The sequence below is a fragment of the Eubalaena glacialis genome, chromosome 1 (genome assembly GCF_028564815.1).
Source record: "Eubalaena glacialis isolate mEubGla1 chromosome 1, mEubGla1.1.hap2.+ XY, whole genome shotgun sequence".
Taxonomy (NCBI): domain Eukaryota; kingdom Metazoa; phylum Chordata; class Mammalia; order Artiodactyla; family Balaenidae; genus Eubalaena; species Eubalaena glacialis.
Window position 1 is genome coordinate 205,957,346 of NC_083716.1, and position 19,358 is coordinate 205,976,703.

General features: G+C 35.2%; 1 protein-coding gene and 1 non-coding gene across 8 annotated transcripts in view; one reads left to right on the top strand and one right to left on the bottom strand.

Annotated features, from left to right (window-relative positions):
- Positions 1–19,358, bottom strand: part of HYCC2 (hyccin PI4KA lipid kinase complex subunit 2) — a 66,131-nt gene that overhangs the window by 28,448 nt on the left and 18,325 nt on the right. For all 7 annotated transcript variants that reach the window (XM_061203832.1, XM_061203848.1, XM_061203864.1 and 4 more), the window contains 5 exons: positions 16,324–16,404; positions 15,259–15,360; positions 9,295–9,474; positions 5,279–5,359; positions 3,636–3,751 (listed from right to left, as the gene is read on the bottom strand). In XM_061203832.1, coding sequence (XP_061059815.1) covers positions 3,636–3,751; positions 5,279–5,359; positions 9,295–9,474; positions 15,259–15,360; positions 16,324–16,374 — 530 coding nt within the window. In that variant the 5' untranslated portion in view covers positions 16,375–16,404. The remainder of the gene's footprint in view (positions 1–3,635; positions 3,752–5,278; positions 5,360–9,294; positions 9,475–15,258; positions 15,361–16,323; positions 16,405–19,358) is intronic.
- LOC133078881 (U6 spliceosomal RNA) lies at positions 5,729–5,835 on the top strand. Its single transcript, XR_009697962.1, has one exon. It is a non-coding gene; the product is annotated as a U6 spliceosomal RNA (small nuclear RNA).

Here is a 19,358-nt window from a genome sequence, read left to right on the forward strand (position 1 = left end):
AGAAAGTTAAGTATTAAGTTAAATACCATATAGGGACTTCCCTGGTGGTCCAGTGGTTAAGACACCGCACTTCCACTGAAGGGGGCACGGGTTCGATCCCTGGTCAGGGAAGTTCCTCATGCCGTGTGGTGCAGCCAAAAAATAAAAATCAAATAAAAATCAAATAAAGTAAAATAAAATGAAATAAATACCATATAACCCAGCAATTCTACTAGGTATATGCTCAAAAGAACTGAAAATGTTTACACAAAAACTTGTAAACAAACAAATGTTGACAGCAGTATTATTCATAAATATTCCAAAACTGGAAATAACCCAAATATCCATCAATTGATGGATGGATGGATAAACAAATGTATATTGTCATAATGGAATATTATTCAGTCATACAAAGGAACTACACACTACCACATAAACGAACCTTGAAAACATGTTAAGTAAAAGAAACCAGACACAACAAAAGGCCACATACTGTATAATTCCACTTATATGAAATGTTTAAAATAGACAAAACCATAGAGATAGAAAGTGAGATACATGGTGGCCAGGGGCTGGGGAGAAAGGAAAGGGGAGTTTCTTTTTAGTGTGATGAAAACATCCTGGAATTAGCTAGTGGTAGTGGATGCACAAGCTTGTGAATACACTAAATATCACTGAATTGTATACTTTAAAGGGGTGAATTTTATGGTATGTGAATTATATCTTAATTTAAAATAAATTTAAAAGTCAGTAATTAACTTAAAATGTGCAAGTATAAAACACAGTGCAGTTTCCTCAATATTTAAAAAACTCTCGGGGAATTCCCTGGCGGTCCAGTGGTTAAGATTCTGTGCTTCCACTACAGAGGGCACGGGTTCAACCCCTGGTTGGGGAACTAAGATCCCGCAAGCCTCTCGGTGCAAACAAACAAACAAACAAACAAAATAAATAAATAAATAAAACCCTTGCCAATCACTAGAAAAAAAATACACAGTTCAATAAGAAATATGGACATAGGACATGAATATGCAGTTCACAGGTCAAGAAAAATACTTAATGAATTAACATATTAAAAGCATTCAAGCCTAGTCATAATTAAAGGAATGCTAAGTAAAATAATGTGACATCAATTTTTAATGTTCAGATTGGCAAAGATTAAAAAATTTGAAAATATCTAGTACTGGGGGTTAGTATGAGGAAAGAGGCACTCTCAAACTACTCGTAGGAGATTCAATTAGTCCATCGGTTTTGGGGAGGGTAATTTGGCAATACTGACTCAAACTGAAAAAGCAGACATTCTTTAGCACAGCAATTTCACTGTTAGGAATTTATTTTACAGATACTTCGGTGCTCCCATGCAAATATTTATACAAAAAATATTGTGTTCCTTATAAGATTGTTTAAAAAAACTGGAAAAAATCTAAATTTTAGTCAGAATGAGACTGGTTAAAAAGACTAAATGAATGAGACTGGTTAAGACTCCGCGCTTCCACTGCAGGGGGTGCGGGCTCAATCCCTGGTGGGGAAACTAAAATCCCACATGCCATGTGGCATGGCCAAAAAAAAAAAAAAAAGCAAGTTGTACAACAACATGTACCAATGAATCCAGTGTGTATGGGTCTGCAAGTGTTTAAGGTTGAATATATGCTTTTGCATGCATGAAAATTTTCTGGAAGGACACATAAAAAACTGCTAATAATTTAACTACTGAGAGTAGAAATGGGTGGTTAGAGGGAAGAGGACATATACTTTTCTCTTTGTACTCTTGTCTATTTTTACTTTATACTCTGTTCTATTTTAAATGTACCATAAGTATATATTGTTATACTTTAAAAAATTAAAATGAGAAAACAAAAAAGGAATCAGGTAACCAGATGATTTTTATGCAAACTAGTCTGCAAACAGTACTTATGAACCACTATTCTAATATACATTTTCTATTATTAAATGATTTGAGTACCCCAACATAACTGTATAGAAAAAAATTAAGTTGTTACTTTAAGTTGGGATAAGGCCTTCTCCAGGTGTTACACAGCACCCTGCTGGCTAATAAAGAACAATCACTAAAGCTGAATTCCAATGTGTTAGGAAACAAGGAAAGCCACTGTGTTTTCTATATGTGTAATATTGGAAAGACCCTTCAGAAGAACTGGAATTCAGACTGAAGCACTTGATCAAAGGTCAATAATTTAGAAATCTGCTTGATCCTATAGTCCTTCCATAACTCTAATATTATAACCAATAAGACAAGAGTACTACTTTACTATGAACATAAAATATTATATAACAAATAATAGTATCGGGACTTCCTCGGTGGTCCAGTGGCTAAGACTCCGCACTCCCAATGCAGGGGGCCTGGGTTTGATCCCTAGTCAGGGAACTAATGCCACATGCCACAACTAAGAGTTCACATGCCGCAACTAAAGATCCCCGTGTGCCGTGACTAAGATCCCGAAGATCCCGCAGGCCTCAACTAAGACCCAGTACAGCCAAATAAATAAATAAATAAACATTTTGTAAAAAAGAATAATAATAATACTATCACTAACATATATTATGTTCCAGGCACTGTGCTAAGCATGTTTTAAGCATCTTCTCATTTATTTCTCACAATAACCATGCAGGGCAATGTATGGTAAAAAATTTGGCCTTGCCCAAAGAAAGTTTTAGCCTTTGCCCTCAGCTTCTGGGAAGTAACCTATGTCATACCTGATAAGTTGTTTAGAGTGGGGGCTGGTGACACAGGCTCTCTTTGTTGGTAATGGCTAGATTGAAAGGCTATAAGACTTCGATGATTGATAGGATTAAGGTGAAAGTTTGGGTGAACTTTATGTGAAGTGACTGTGTCTCATTTACCTGAATGCATTATGGGAACAGATACTGTGTCTGTGTCTGAGGAACACTTCCCCTATCTAGTATTGTAAAACAGAAGGCCTGTAAATCCATCCATCCTTCCTCTAATATTAATTGAACATGCTAAACTGGGATCAATAAGATTGCCCAAGCCTACAAGGTCATTAATTTGCTAAACAATAGCCCTGTGTGGAATACAGACTTGAGCTTATGGCAGAAGCCAGTAAGTGCCACCTAGCAACAACTTTGGGATTTGGGACCAGAAAATTTCCATCTGAGAGACAACCTGCTTACCAATGGGTACGAAGTGAGACTGCCCCCATGACTGAAACATAAAATAATCCTAAAATCTGAAATACCCATAATATCTTGGGTGATGTCAGAAAAACACCAGAAGATTTCCATAAGTGCCAGAAGAGTCCCATTATAAGTGCCAGAAGAGTTCCATAATAAGGTGCAAATGGTTTGTGCAGAAACATGTTACCAAGGGAATGGAAAGAAGTACTTATAGTACTCATAAGCAGGGAGGCAGGAAACCTCTTTTTCCCTAGGGCCAACTTTGGCACTACCTGACAATCTGCCAGATTCTATCTATCACCTAGATGGGCCCCTGTGAACAACTCTCTATTGATCAACAAAGAGCTGCTAGGTTTATGGATGAGTATTTCACTGCAATGATGTATTTCACTAGTATGACATATTTAACTTTTGCCTTTTCTCACACCAAACTTGAACCAAAGTAATTGTAGATAACTATTAAGCATAAATTAACAATTTTTACTGTCTACAGTTTTGACCATTACCGGTTTTGTGCAGTGAATGTTTCCCTCTGCGGATGAAGATCACTGTAAACAACCCTGATGAGATCATGCTGACACAATGCCCCTTCTGTCAAAGCCATGGATCCAATTGTTGAGGGCTACAAAAACAAGGTAAAGTATGAGACTGTGTCTCTAAAATGAAGTAAAAATCTATATCATTTGAGGATATTTAATTGTCTCAACAAAAGACAGTTTCAGACCATTTCTTCCGTTTCAAAACCTCTTCCATTTTTCTATTATATACATTCTACAGCTCCTTTTAAAAAATATTTATACATTATATAAAACTAAAAATACACTGCTTTGTTTTTTGAAATATTATGGAATGAATCTATATTTAGGACAGAATAAGAAAAGTTGCTGAAAAGAATAAAGGCTACAAATGCATCAACTTTAATTTGTTTGTTTCCAGAACTCAGAGTACTCTTGGGGACTATGCATTCAAACCTGGAGGTCTTTCTAACTTCAGGAAGGTTGGTGCTCTCATTAATCTCATTCCACACTGAAGAAAGCAAGGTGCAGAGAGTTATAATTATGGAACACAAACAAGAATACTATGATCAAATGTCTCTTTAATAGTGATATAATTGATTTCATGTTTCTAAAGTTAGAAGAACCATCCATTTGTAAACTCTTCACTACCCTCCATTTTATTTTATAACTTGATACATGGAACACAGTTAAAATCTATTACTCAGAAATGTTCTATGCTAAAATCAGCCCTGGTTAAATAGGAGGCATTTCATTTTCAACACAAAACAAAGTCCCAGGGGAATTAATTAAGAAAATAAATAGTTGCATAGAGCTATGAGGCAACTGGATACTGTTTGTTGGTAAGAAAATGGATTTTAATTTTTAGACTACTGGTAAAGTTTCTTTAAGCACTTTCCTCACAAATTTATGCACTGAAGGCCACTACACACAAGAAGCTTGATTCAAAGCCTATATCCTTAAAGAGAGCAACAGAAGGAGTTCAGCTCAACAGGAGTCATCTACCTATATAATTATCAGTGTTCTCACAATCTTCAACCAAATAAATATAAGCAAAAATCAGAAGTGTAATTATTTTCCTTAAAAATAAATCAATCTAGTGGGAAGCAGCCGCATAGCACAGGGAGATCAGCTCGGTGCTTTGTGACCACCTAGAGGGGTGGGATAGGGAGGGTGGGAGGGAGGGAGTTGCAAGAGGGAAGAGATATGGGAACATATGTATGTGTATAACTGATTCACTTTGTTATAAAGCAGAAAGTAACACACCATTGTAAAGCAATTATACTTCAATAAAGATGTTTAAAAAATAAATAAATAAATAAATAAATAAATCTAACATAGATGATTTCTAATTAATACAGAAGACAAAAAAATTAAAAGAATATTTTTGAAAAAAAAGACCAAAAATGATACTGGTAGAAGAATGAAGAAGAAATAAACCAGAACTAGAGGAAAATTTTCCATTAACTACATTCTGTCTCCCTTGACAACAGCTCAGCTTTATATCACTAATAACAAACATCTCCATTAAGAAACAAATCAGTAAAGATGTGTTAGGAATATTTATCTCTAGTAAGAAATTGACTTTTACTCAACATAATTTTTAAAAATTCTACCTTTGCAGTCTTACTTACCTCATGGTATATTGAAGGCTTGGATAAGGAAGGGATAGTAAAAGACAGAACTTTATTGTTCCCATCTTTATCAGCAATTTCCTATGGTTAAAAAAAAAATGCAGAGATAATAAAATAATCACAGGACTATATTAAAAGAAATAATAATTACTTTCTTAACAAATATATCACTGGTAACTGAGGAGAATGTTTAGAAATAGTAATACATAAAAATATTATTACCCTAGTGTATCTTTTCTAACCTATTAGCAGATTTGTACACTTTGGTAGTTGAGTTATCCTTTGAGAGACACTGAAAGATATAATACTACAATCAATCAAATACACCATGACAACAAAGACATGAAGTAGGCACACAAATTTCATGATAAGTTTACATACAGGCTAGGGAGATTACAAGTGATCAGATCTTTTAGTTGAAACATGACTGAGTTTAAAAGATTAAAATCACTGCTCGCTTCGGCAGCACATATACTAAAATTGTAATGATACAGAGAAGATTAGCAGGGCCCCTGCACAAGGATGACACGCAAATTCGTGAAGTGTTCCATATTTTTGGAATGGGAGAAAATATTTGCAAATGATGCAACAGACAAGGGCTTAATCTCCAAAATATACAAACAGCTCATACAACTCAAAACAAAAAAAACAATCAACCCAATCGAAAAACGCGTAGAAGACCTTAACAGACACTTCTCCAAAGAAGACATACCGATGGCCAGTAGGCACATGAAAAGATGCTCAACATCATTAATTAGTAGAGAAATGCAAATCAAAACTACGAGATACCACCTCACACTGGTCGGAAAGGCCATCATTAAAAAGTCTATAAATAACAAATGCTGGAGAGGGTATGGAGAAAAGGGAACCCTCCTACACTGTTGGTGGGAATGTAAGTTGGTATAGCCACCATGGAAAACAGTATGGAGGTTCCTCAGAAAGCTAAAGGTAGAATCACCACATAAAAAATTAAAATTAAAGGTTTTAGCCAAGAAACCCACACTTATTAAAATATGAAAAACAGGGCCTCCCTGGTGGCACAGTGGTTAAGAATCTGCCTGCCAATGCAGGGGACACAGGTTCGAGCCCTGGTCAGGGAAGATCCCACATGCCACGGAGCAATTAAGCCCGTGAACCACAACTACTGAAGCCTGTGGACCTACAGCCCGTGCTCCGCAACAGAAGCCACCGCAAGGTGAAGCCCGCACACCTCAACGAAGAGTAGCCCCTGCTCACCGCAACTAGAGAAAGCCCGTGCGCAGCAAAAATAAAATAAACAAATTCATAAAAAAAAAAATGAAAAACACTGTTGTAACACAGGATGAATCTTAACTAAAAGAAAATCTTACAATTATTCAGCAATAAATAAATGACCTGAAATAAGCGACATATTAACATAATTAATAGTAGTCCAAGTGATTAATCATAAGTTCATACTTAAGTAGTTTTTACTGACTACAAAAACATTCCTGTGATTTTTAAAAGCACTTTATCTTTCACTGAAAAGGTCAACGGCATCTATTTCTACAGTCTCTGGCACGCCAATCTTCTACAGGTATCAATAAAAATCTGCCTACAGACTTCCCTGGTGGTGCAGTGGTTGGGAATCCACCTGCCAATGCAGGGGACACGGGTTCGAGCCCTGGTCCGGGAAGATCCCACGTGCCGTGGAGCAACTAAGCCGGTGCGCCACAACTACTGAGCCTGCGCTCTAGAGCCCACAAGCCACAACTACTGAGTCCACGCGCCGCAAATACTGAAGCCCACATGCCTAGAGCCCGTGCTCCACAGCAAGAGAAGCCACTGTAATGAGAAGTCCGCGCACCACCAACGAAGAGTAGCCCCCACTCGCCGCAACTAGAGAAAGCCTGCGGGCAGCAAGGAAGACCCAGTGCAGCACCCCCCCCCCCCAAAAATAGATATGAGATCCTATTAAATAAAATAATAAAAGATCTAATAAGGTTTAAAAAAAAAAAAACTGCCTACAGACGCCAGCAATTAGAGAGGTGAAATGCTCCTCCTGCATCACTCCTTTTCTCTACTGTCTTTAGTCTGTTTCTTTTAAAACTCATATTAGTATACATAACTGGCATAAAATCCAGACAGAGAAGACTGCCCTAGAAGGAAGGTAGTCAGAGAGAGACTGAGTAGTTGCACAGCATAAGAGGAAGAAACAACAGGAAAAAAAAAACAGCTATCATCACCAAGACACAAACCCAAAAGAACTTCCCTATAGGGCTAGTTTTGGGGTTTCATATGTCATAGGAGAGTACCAATTACATGTGAACAATGGCCATACCTCTAATTTTGGCAGGAAAATGGTTTAAAATTCCCTAGAAAGATCATTTAACTACTCTGTAGGCAAAATAGTTACCACCACATCTGGGCCACTGTGCCTCAGAGAACATCTATGCTAAGATGAATGGGCCTGATTTAAGTTAGGCAATAAAATTTTAATTTTTATTCCTAAATTTCAAATTAAGCCAAATACTTTTTATTTATATCTGTGTATATATCTGTGGAGAAGAGTGTTATGAAATTTTTTTAAGTTGAGGGCAATATAAAACTCTCTCTTGGGCTACTGAAGCAAGGGAGAAGTGCTGGAGTGAGAAAAGAAGAAAAAAGAGAAATGAATATATAAAAGAAATCCAGTGTGGTAAGAAAAATTGAGAACCACAGAAAAGAGAGAACACAGGTATCAAGGGAATTAAAAGAAGACAGAAACCTGACGTTACATTTCTGATATATAATTGAGCATTTTTAAAACAGTACACTATTTTTGAGACACCAAAAGATAATTAAACCATAGCACCAACAACTACTGTCAAGAACTTGTCAGGCATCCCACTATACAAAATTTTTTGCTTCATTTGTCCCACTACTGAATTTTATTACACTAAACAAGACAAATGATAGCTTAATGTCAAACATAATCTAAAACACTAAACTCAATTATTAAATCAACATTTACTAAGTGCCTTGCTAAGCACTAGAAACACAGTGATATGTGAAACAAATTTCCTACTTTAAAAGAAAAAATCAGGCAAGGTAGCAAAATAAAGAATTTTATACCTACACCAGCTTTTCATTAAAAAAACTCATCTTTAATTGTGATACAACTATTACTACTACTATTTATAATAATAGTGGTAAACATTCGATAAACACCTCAGGAAACATATTGGGGTCTTCTAATCGCTTTTAATCCTACTAACAATGTTTTATTTCTGTTTTACAGGACGAGGCAACTGAAGTCAAGATATTAAGTAACTTGCTTAAATTTAAAACAGCCAGTAAGTGACAGGACCTGATTTTAAACAAAATACAAGTGATTCCACAGGCCAGGCTCCGTCCTTCAGATTCTAGTGATGGAAATGTTTTTTAATGATTTTTTAAGGGATAATACTTAAGAGGAATGAGCACTGGTGCAGCAGAATATTTATTTTTTGTGAGATTCAATGTTTTGTGAGGTACTTTGGTTGAGGTACCTCTCAACTACAAACTTAACTTTAATATGTGGAGTGTCTGTTTAGAGTGAATACACAGAATATAAGAATTCAAACAGCAGGAATTTCAATACCAATGTTCTAAACTGGGCACCATGAGAAAAAAAAAACAAAACAAAACAGAATAATAATGTTTAAGGTACTTAAGAATTCCTTAGAAGAAAAAAGTTTCATAAATAATGTAGTATCAAATACATAATGTTTTATCAAATGATTAAAAATAAACTAAAAAAATTAAATGCAAGGCATTCATAAATATTAGTCAAACAAAATAATTAGAAAAATAAGCCATAAAATATTAATAATGCCATCAATTATAATAGTTTCACCTACTTTATAAAATGCATTACCAGCAATTACTTATTAAACACCTCTGTACTCAATTTAATTAACTCAAATAAGTTATTCAAGAGACATTTAAATTTATTTTCCTCTAAATATTCTTCAAGTATTATTTCAGAGGACTTTAAAAAATACTTAAAGTTTCCCAAACTATCATTTTCCACTTACCAAATTGTAAATTCCTAAAAGAAGTGCTTCAATGCAACCATTACTCTGTCTGTCTCGGCTAACTGTAAGCCGTAAATAAACCCACATCAATTCTGGCAAGAACTGCAGTGTGAACCTCTTAAGTCGAACTTCAGAGCTACGGTAGAGCTCAAACAGCTGGTGGCAGACAGGCTCCAGGAGCTAAGAAGAAAATAAAGTGCATCAGTTATTTCCATTCCTTTGGCTGTAACTGTAATTTTTTTTTTTTAGGCACATATACTTGTATAATATTTTTAAAATAAATTCTCAACATTAATTTTTGCTTATTCTGAATCAATGCAACCAAAACCTCAATCTCTATTTATACTCAGAGACTACACATTAAACTGACCAATCCAGTAACTGCAAGAAGTACTTTGTGCCCAGATAATATCAACATATCTTTCAATACACTGTACTATTAAACTTATTAGATAATTAGTTCTTTAACCAATGTACTACTTTATATTTAGTGAGTTTCCTTTTCTGTTATTACCAACCCTTACTATCCTCCATTTTTAAAAGTTTCTATTGGAAGAAAATAATTTCAAATAATCTTGTTGGAAATAAACTTTAAATCTCAACTTAAGACTATGATTTAAACAAATTATCTGGCAATACATAATATTTGGACATCCAAAATGCCAGTTAATATTTTAAATACATACAAGTAAAACAGATTACTTCTATGTTTTAAGACTGACAAATTCTACTAATTATATTTATTGGAAAGATTTTGAAAAGGAGGAAGCATAAGTATACAGAAATAGCTTTTCCAATGTTTAACTGGATAATTTTTCATATGATATCACACAATATGACTTATAAGGAACTTCATAATCTTAAAAACTGAAGAAAATGAGCAGTTTAAACAAACCTCCCCTTTTCCCCTAAACTTGTACTGCTAATTTAGACTGGTTTTGTTAGAATAACTGCAGAGTACACAAAACTGGCTATGATTTTAAAATGCAGATAAAACACTGAGAGGAAACTATAAAAAAATTTAACACTAGCTTTTTTTGTTTTGTTTTAAAAAAATTTTTATTGGAGTATAGTTGATTTACAATGTTGTGTTAGTTTCAGGTGTACAACACAGTGAATCAGTTATACATATATATATCTCTCCACTCTTTTTAGATTCTTTTCCATATAGGTCATCACAGAGTATTGAGTAGAGTTCCCTGTGCTATTCAGTAGGTCTTTATTAGTTATCTACTTTATATATAACAGTGTAACACTAGCTTTTAAAAAAAAGGAACGATTCAGTAATTTATATGCTTACTTCTATTCTGAATGATTGTAATAATATATATATATATATATACTTGTATATCTGCTTGAATGTAGTTATATATGTCTGTAATAATCTAACACTCCAGAATAAAGTCATTACTTTCAAAATTGTGAATTAAAAGTCAACAAATCCTATGTTGATTGTACAGTTAATATACTTAGATGACTTAAGCTTAGCTCTTAACAACTCTAAAGCTAAAAAAATTTACACACCTAGTCTAGTAACTACTAAGCTCTTTATATGAAATCACTCTCATAGGATTTAAAATATTAAAAAACGTTTCAACTCTCCCTTACACTGAAGTCTAGACCAGTCAGACAATTTGCTCAAGGTTACAGAAATTAGTAGCGGAGAAAGACACCAGAATTCAGATCTTCTGACACCAAGTTGATGTTCTCACTATACCGCATTTCTTATACCAGGATGGAAGTGGAGGAGGAGGTGAGCGTTGTTTAATTACAAATAGTATAGTCCATGTAGTGCCAATAACGAAGTAATAAACTTTTGAAAATGGTCAACTGCTGGCAACTTTTTAAAGTACTGACAACAATATTCAGCTTCTTAGGACAATTAAACATTGTTGCTCTCATAAATTTATGTATTAAAAATATATGTCCATGTTTCAAATCTACTTTCCTCTTTAGTAAAAGACTCTAAAATTGCCTTCTCTAAATTTCGTTGGCCATGGTACAATTACAATTTGTCTATGTTATAAAGACCTTATTTTCCTTCCTCAGCAGCAAGTACATTGGGATGTAGAGACTATATTTTAATAAGCACTGCAAAGAAATACAGTTACCAAAATTATTACTCTGCTTTTTTTTAAAAAGAGAGAGGAGGAGTGGCTGGCAATCCAGTAAATTTTCATCAGCTCCACTGCAAAATAAGACTGTTAAAAACTTGCCAATGTGCTCTGTTAAAATCTTTAATTCTAAGCATATGTTATCATGCCATCATGTTCTCAATTTCTCAGTATCAGAAATGACCTCCCCTAAATGGCGCTATCACCCACAGCAAAAGGTGTTAAAAATCATTATTTTCTCGTTAAAAAAAAGCTTAAGAATAATTTACACCTTCCCCAAACTTAGCAAATAGTTTTGACATGATAATTACTAAGAGGCATGCCATATGATGAATGCATTGAGAGCAGTTTGGGTGGAATAATGGAAACTGAACCCAAATATGAGTGGGTTAAAGAAAAAACATGAGGTGAGGAAACGGGCACAAGTAGACAGAGACTATGAATAAGCAATACTTTATAAAGTTCATTGGGAAGAAGGACAGAAAAATGGGGTAGATAATAAAATAGGAGGCAAATCAAAGAAGGTTTTTAAAAAAATAGAATATTGTTGTTTATCATATTCCTTTCATCAGAAAGGGAAAAAAAAAATCAGTGACAGGGACTTCCCTGGTGGCACAGTGGTTAAGAATCTGCCTGCCAATGCAGGGCACATGGGTTCGAGCCCTGGTCCGGGAAGATCCCACGTGCCACAGAGCAGCTAAGCCTGTGCGCCACAACTACTGAGCCTGCACTCTAAAGCCTGCGAGCCACAACTACTGAGCCTGTGTGCCACAACTACTGAAGCCCGCACGCCTAGAGCCCGTGCTCCGCAACAAGAGAAGCCACCGCAATGAGAAGCCTGTGCACCACAATGAAGAGTAGCCCCTGCTTGCCACAACCAGAGAAAGCCCTCACGCAGCAATGAAGACCCAACGTAGCCAAAAATAAATAAATAAAATAAATTAATTAAAAAAAAAACACTGCTGTTTTAAGAAAAAAAAAATCAGTGACAGAGGAAAGGGAGGGGATAACTGCAGTAGCAATCTTTGAGGTAGTTAGAGAAGATGGGATCCAGGCCTAAGTGGAAGAGATGGCCTTTGATACAACCTGAGACACTTCATCCACCGAACAGCAGAAACGGCAGGAGAGTGTGGGTAGAGATGCTGGTAGAGTGGTAGATTTGAATGGGAAAATAGTTTCCAACTATTTTCTTCTTTTATAATGACACAGAAGGCAAACTGAAAATGAGGAGGAAGGGCAGTAAGTGTGACGAAAGAGAAGGTATAAAATGAACACTGGGACAGTGTACCAATGAAATATTATGTGCTCATTTATGATTTTTAGTCCTGTGTTTAAATGGAAAAAGTCAACAAAATTGTGTTTTTTCCAGGTACGTTCAGCCGCTCAGGTACAGGCATGAAGTGGATGGCTGGGTTTTATCCAGTGTTGAGATTTTGCCCAAAGAATATGAACTAAGGGAATGAGAGGCAAAGGAGCTCAGAATGTTTGCAAGGGAATGACTGTAATGATGGATCAAGAAAATTTAGCTAAGAAAAGAGGCAAGTGAGACATTTGAAGGAAGTGAGACATTTGAAGGGAGGCAGAAGGACAATCAAATCATAAAAAAGCAATAGGGTTAATGGTCTCCTTGAAGTGGAAGAACTGCTAGAGTGACTAAGGGATGTGGAAGGAGGGAAAGGAGAAAAATAAAGCAACATGTTGGTCTAGAGATTAAAACTTGAGCTGTAGTACAGGTTGGCCATGATATGTAATATTAAACTTCTTTGGGAATTCCCTGGTGGTCCAGTGGTTAGGACTCAAGCGCTTTCACTGCCGTGGCCCGGGTTCGATCCCGGGTTGGGGAACTAAGATCTCCCAAGCCGTGCAATGTGGCACGGCCAAAAAACAAAACAAAACACAAAAAAAGAACTTCTAGGAAATATACTTTCTTAAGAACTTTCATGGTATTTAAGGCAAAATTGTTTCTTATTAAGTAACTAATACATTTATGTTTCAGAATATAACAAAATCAGGACTAAAAGCGTTCTCCTTCTAGAACTGAAGTCCAGAATTGTTTTGAGATTCTACGGAACTTAACACTCTGTTTTTCTGAAGTATGAACGCATGGTTAGAATCTTATGACCTGACAGGAGAAAGGATGGAAAGACAGACCTGCTCTAGTAACTGGCTGATTATAATGACTGCTGGGTCTTGAGCTTGAGTCTCTCAAGTTGTAATTTTTCTATTTCTAGCCTTGACAAAGTCTCATACATTAGTATTATGAAGTATGACAATATAAAGTGAGTTAATTCTTGTAATATCACAGCTTCCAAAGCATAAAAGAAAAAAAGGAAGCCAATACATTTTACATACTTGTGAGTCCTAATGAAAATGATAGCATTTTAGAATCTCATTTTGTATTTTACTATTCTTTTTTTTTCCCCCGGTGATTCTTTTTTTTTTTTTTTTTTTGGCCGCGTGGCTTGCGGGATCTCACTTCCCCAACCAGAGACCAAACCCGTGCCCTTGGCAGTGAAATCGTGGAGTCCCAACCACTGGACCGCCAGAGAATTCTATGTATTTCACTATTCTTCTAATCAATATTTATTAAGTGTTCATTATGCACATGATGAAATACTGGATTCTAGGGAATTAACAGATATATATGTTAACAGATATAGAATATACGACCACTGCCCATGAAGAGCTTACAATTTAAAGAGAAAGCATAAAACAAATGCATTTTAATAAGCAAAGCTTAATGTTAAGACAGTGCAAAACAAGGGATACATACATTCAATACTCACACAGAATTTTGAAAACTCCTGACCAAGAAGGATATGCATATATGTCCATTACCATACCTAAAGTTATAAAACATTCAAAAATACATAGCAAGAGAAAAAGAAGCAAATGAATCCTGCGGTTGCTGCTACAAATAGCAACAGATGCAAGCCCAACTGAGAGCCAATCCAAGTTTAGAAGATAGGAAAGAAAGAGGTCAATAAGCAAGCTTTTAGTGATAGTACAAAAATGAAGATGCACTTTAAGTTAAGCTGCTGGTTAGGAGATGATTACCTGAACTTCTTCAAACTCACTCCAGTACACAGCAGAGGCACTCTTGGAGGCTGTATCTGGGAAGATAAGAAGCTACTTTCCTGTGTGTTCCTTTCATTTCATTTTAAAGCATACATGAATCCAGTGGTGATAAAACTGTATGTCATACTGTTGTGTTAATGGAAAGATAATGTGTGTATTTTGCGTAAGTTAACACATAGAGCCAATAGCTGCACTTTTTTTCCCTTCTAGTACAGGCTAAGTAATAGGAAACTGTTATTTTAAGTTTACTGATCCTGACTATTTAGGCTTTCTCTGATCATTTTCAAGCTAAACTTACAGCAGCATCATTTCATGTTACCAGTTTGACTGAATTCACTGATTAGAGTGATTACACATAGTTCTTTACTGTCAATAAAAGGACTGCAAACAATACTTAAAATTAATAAATCTCAATCAGTATATGGTTAAAATTTGGACTCCAAGAAAGGAAACATTCCAGAACAGGAAACAGAGAAAAGTTTCAAATTAAATAAATAATCTACTGAGATGGTGGTCACTCAAATCAAGAATCAAAACATACTGTCCTCAACAGGAACAAATTTAATCAAAACATTTAAAAATATGGAGAGGGAGGTCATGGGGAAAGCCAAAGCAACTATCAGAATGAAAAACAGCAGAAAGAAAGTTTTCCAGTCCCACTGGAAGGATTTAAAAAAAAGAAGGAAAACTGCAAAACTTACATATATGTGTTTTAGTGCACATATTTCATTATGTACTACATTAAAATTACTTTTCTTATAAACCTTCCTACCTCATTATTCGAATCTTGAATAACTTTATACAGGGCTGGTACCAGTGTTTTTTTCCGGTGTAAAGTTGCTGCATAATTGGTGATCTGAGTGTCAGGTAATGCCTAAAAGAAAACATCAAAGGAAACCAAAAGTGAACTTAATATTTGAGAAGTTAGAAACTTTATTTTATATGAGTTTCCCTTGAAAAGATTTATAATTGAGTCAACTAAGAAAAGTAAAAATAATTAATTTAAGAAATAACCATGAGAGTTAATAAAACAAATTAGTTAGGATGTTATACAATTCTTCTAACTACTCAACAATGAGAAATGATTAGAAATCACACATTACACCAAGATTTGCTGAAATGAGTCACCTTATAATCTGGTCTAAAAAATTAGTGTGCAATATATTCTTTTGTTTTTAATGAGGTGTGCATTTTTTTTAAGTCTTTTTATTGAATTTGGTACAATATTGCTTCAGTTTTGCATTTTGGTTTTTTGGCCGCAAGGCATGTGGGATCTTAGCTCCTCAACCAGGGATCGAACCCACACCCCCTGCATTGGAAGGCGAAGCCTTAACCACTGGACCGCCAGGGATGTCCCTGAGTGTGGGATATATTTCAATTCTTGTATTTTATGTTTACAAAACACTTATTTCCGTAGTGTTTATAAATTATATAGTTTTCAATCAAATTAATGAGTGATTTTTTAATCACAGGAAATAAAAATATAAGGCACAAATCTCATTTCTGTGCCTTATTAAAGCTTGGAGCTTCCCCTCTTTTATTGACTATATCTTAAAATTTATATATCACCTTATCAATCCATTGATATCAATCCATATCAATTATACTCCAAAGTAGCAAAAACAAGTTTACTAGCTTCATTTTCACGTTACCTTCTAGCCATTATTCACATTAGTGCCTTTTTAAAGAGGTGCAGCTATAGAAACATGTTATTTCATATTTTCATATTTCATATTCCTACTTCATAACTTTTGTTTCAGTTTTTCCATGAACATGTATAACTGAATTACTGATATATAGAATCATATGACACATTCTTATCCTCAATCCAATTTACCTTGAATTCTGATAACCATTCTTCCACAACGCCACGTTCAGATCCCAGCATCTTCTTCTACCTTCTATTCCTCTTTTCTCTCTGAAAGAAAAAGGCACTGAACTTGAGGACAGTGTTACTTACAGAAACTATCAAAGGTAAATGATGTGCGCCTTTCACTAAAGGAGAAACTCATCTAGTGTATATTTTAGATAAGGAGGTTTACTTTTAGACTAGTGTTCAATTAAAACAAAACTGTTTATAAGAAATAAGTTCTATTTTTAATGATACGTTTGAAATCTATTTTCCAATTATACTCCAAAGTAGCAAAAACAAGTTTACTAAGTAAAATCAAACTGCACATTACCCAAGACAAATGCACAGTCTATGCCTAGAGCTTTTACCAAATATACAACTGGCACATACAACTGGAAAAAGTTATACATAATAGAACACTGTGACAGATTTTTACAAAGGTAAAAAAGTTAGAAATCAAGGGTCATATGTACAGCAAACTGATTATAAACATATATATATATATATATATAAAATATGAAAAAAGGCCTTTGAAGGAGGTAGATTTATGTTTTCTAAAATGGAAAAATGGCCAGATAGAAAAAGCAAGTTGTACAACAGTATATAAGCTATAATAATTCCACTAAAAATTATATAAATGTGAAAAAGCTGGGAGGAAAAATATATATACTAAACTATTAAGTGTTGGCCTCTGAGGGAAGGATTACTGAGGATATTCTAATTATGTAACTTTGAATTATTAAAAAAAAAAAATTGGTATGTATTATTTTTTAAGTGAGACAAACAACAGAAGGTTTTTGGTTCTAAATTTAAGGTTCAAAAGGTAACCAAAAGAAAGAAGGAATTTCTTGGGCAGGGAGGGAAATGTCTCCAAAGCAACTGAAATGAAAGTTCCTTTATTAAAAAGACAATATTTATCAAAAAGACAATATGTGTCATATTCCATAATAAATTTCTATCTAAAAAAAAGAAATCAGATTTTCTAACCCCCCCCATTCCCTAAATATCCATATATAATGCACTATACCAAGTATTATGTAAGCGAGGAGTACAAAAAGGAGTAAGAAATGCCCCTTATTCTCAAGTAGCAAATGCTCTTAAGATGGACTGGTGGATTTATTCAAATAAATCGCAAGAGGAAAAAAGGGACAGCAGATTAAAAGATATGTTAAAAAAAATCAAGAACCAAAGTATGAATCTTATTTGGACTCTGATTCAAACAATAAAAAAGAGCATAACACAATTGGAAAAGGTTAAACATGACTTATTACTTAATACTGGATGATACTAAATCAAGGAATTATGATAGGTTACTTTTATATTTGATAATGGTATTATAGTTAGGCTTTTTACTTATTTATTTTTTAAATACAATTTATTTATTATTTTGGCCACACCGTGTGGCACGTGGGATCTTAGTGCCCCAACCAGGGAACGAACTCGTCCCCCACGCCCCCCCCACCCCACCCCGCCCCGGCAGTGGAAGCGTAGAATCTTAGCAACTGGACAGCCAGAGAAGTCCCTATAGTTATTAGGTTTTTTAAAATACTGTTTATCTCTTACAAGATTCACACTGAAATATTTACTGGTGAAATGATATCTGGGATTTGCTTTTTTTTTTTTAATATATATATTTTTAAATTTATTTAGTTTTGGCTGCACTGGGTCTTCGTTGCTGTACGCGGGCTTTCTCTAGTTGCGGAGAGCGGGGGCTACTCTTTGTTGTGGTGCTCGGGTTTCTCATTGCGGTGCTTTCTTTTGTTGCGAAGCACAGGCTCTAGAGCGCAGGCTCAGTAGTTGTGGCGCACGGTCTTAGTTGCTCCGCAGCATGTGGGATCTTCCCGGACGAGGGCTCGAACCCGTGTCCCCTGCATTGGCAGGCGGATTCCTAACCACTGCGCCACCAGGGAAGCCCTGGGACTTGCTTCAAAATAATCGGGATGAGGGTAGCCAAAGGAGGAGAGTGCATTGGGTATAGATAAAATATGACTGGCCGTAAGTTGATAACCACTGAAGCTAACTGGTATACAAGTTTCATTACACTATTCTCTCTACTTTGTTATAGGTTTGAAGTGTTCCATAATGAACTTCAAGGGGGAAAAAAAGGATCGATGAACTAACTCTACATACAAATTATAATATACATGATATAAAACAATGTTCTTAACCTTTTTTGGGGGGGGGCAAAAGCACAAAGTCACAGACCCCCTTTGATAGCTGAGCAAAACTATGTACTGATCCCTACTTCAGAAAAAGATAAATATGATGCCTGCATGTACATGATTTTACAAATAATTTCAGGAAGTTCACTGATTCACTAAAGCCCATTAATAGATATGGACTCCCAAGTTATAAACTCGTGAAGAAATGAGACTCTTAAAAATAACTTTATGAAATAGAGCACAACTACACTTCCTAATGATAATGTCCTTCAAAGAAGTCATTTTGTAAGGTTCTTATATTTACTACAATGATTGTTCAAATCACTGTCAGAATTTTCTTTTTTTCTTTCAAGTACCAATTAGTTAAGTGGTACTAAATACTCTGTATAACCTAGTACTTCACCTAAAAACGGACTCCATGACATAATTATGATTACTGTGTATCTTACTCTATGCAAATTACACCTCTTTAAAAAAAATTTAACTATAAAAAATAAAATAACAAGCCTAGATCCATCATACATTATAACTTTCAGTTATAAATAATGGGCTAAATATCCTAAGGCAGTTGCCCCTGGAAGCTTCTCAGAAAGAACCCAAGGAGGCAACTGACCAAAAAGCAAAGGAAGGATTCAGTCAGAAATTCATCAATCCATTCCATAAATATTTCTTTCTTTCTTTCTTTCTCTCTTTCATTTATTCATTATTATTTTGGGCTGTGTCGGATCTTAGTTGTGGCACACGGGCTCTCTAGTTGTCCCACAGCATGTGGGATCTTAGTTCCCTGACCAAGGATCGAACCCACATCCCCTGCATTGGAAGGCAGATTCTTAACCACTGGACCACCAGGGAAGTCCC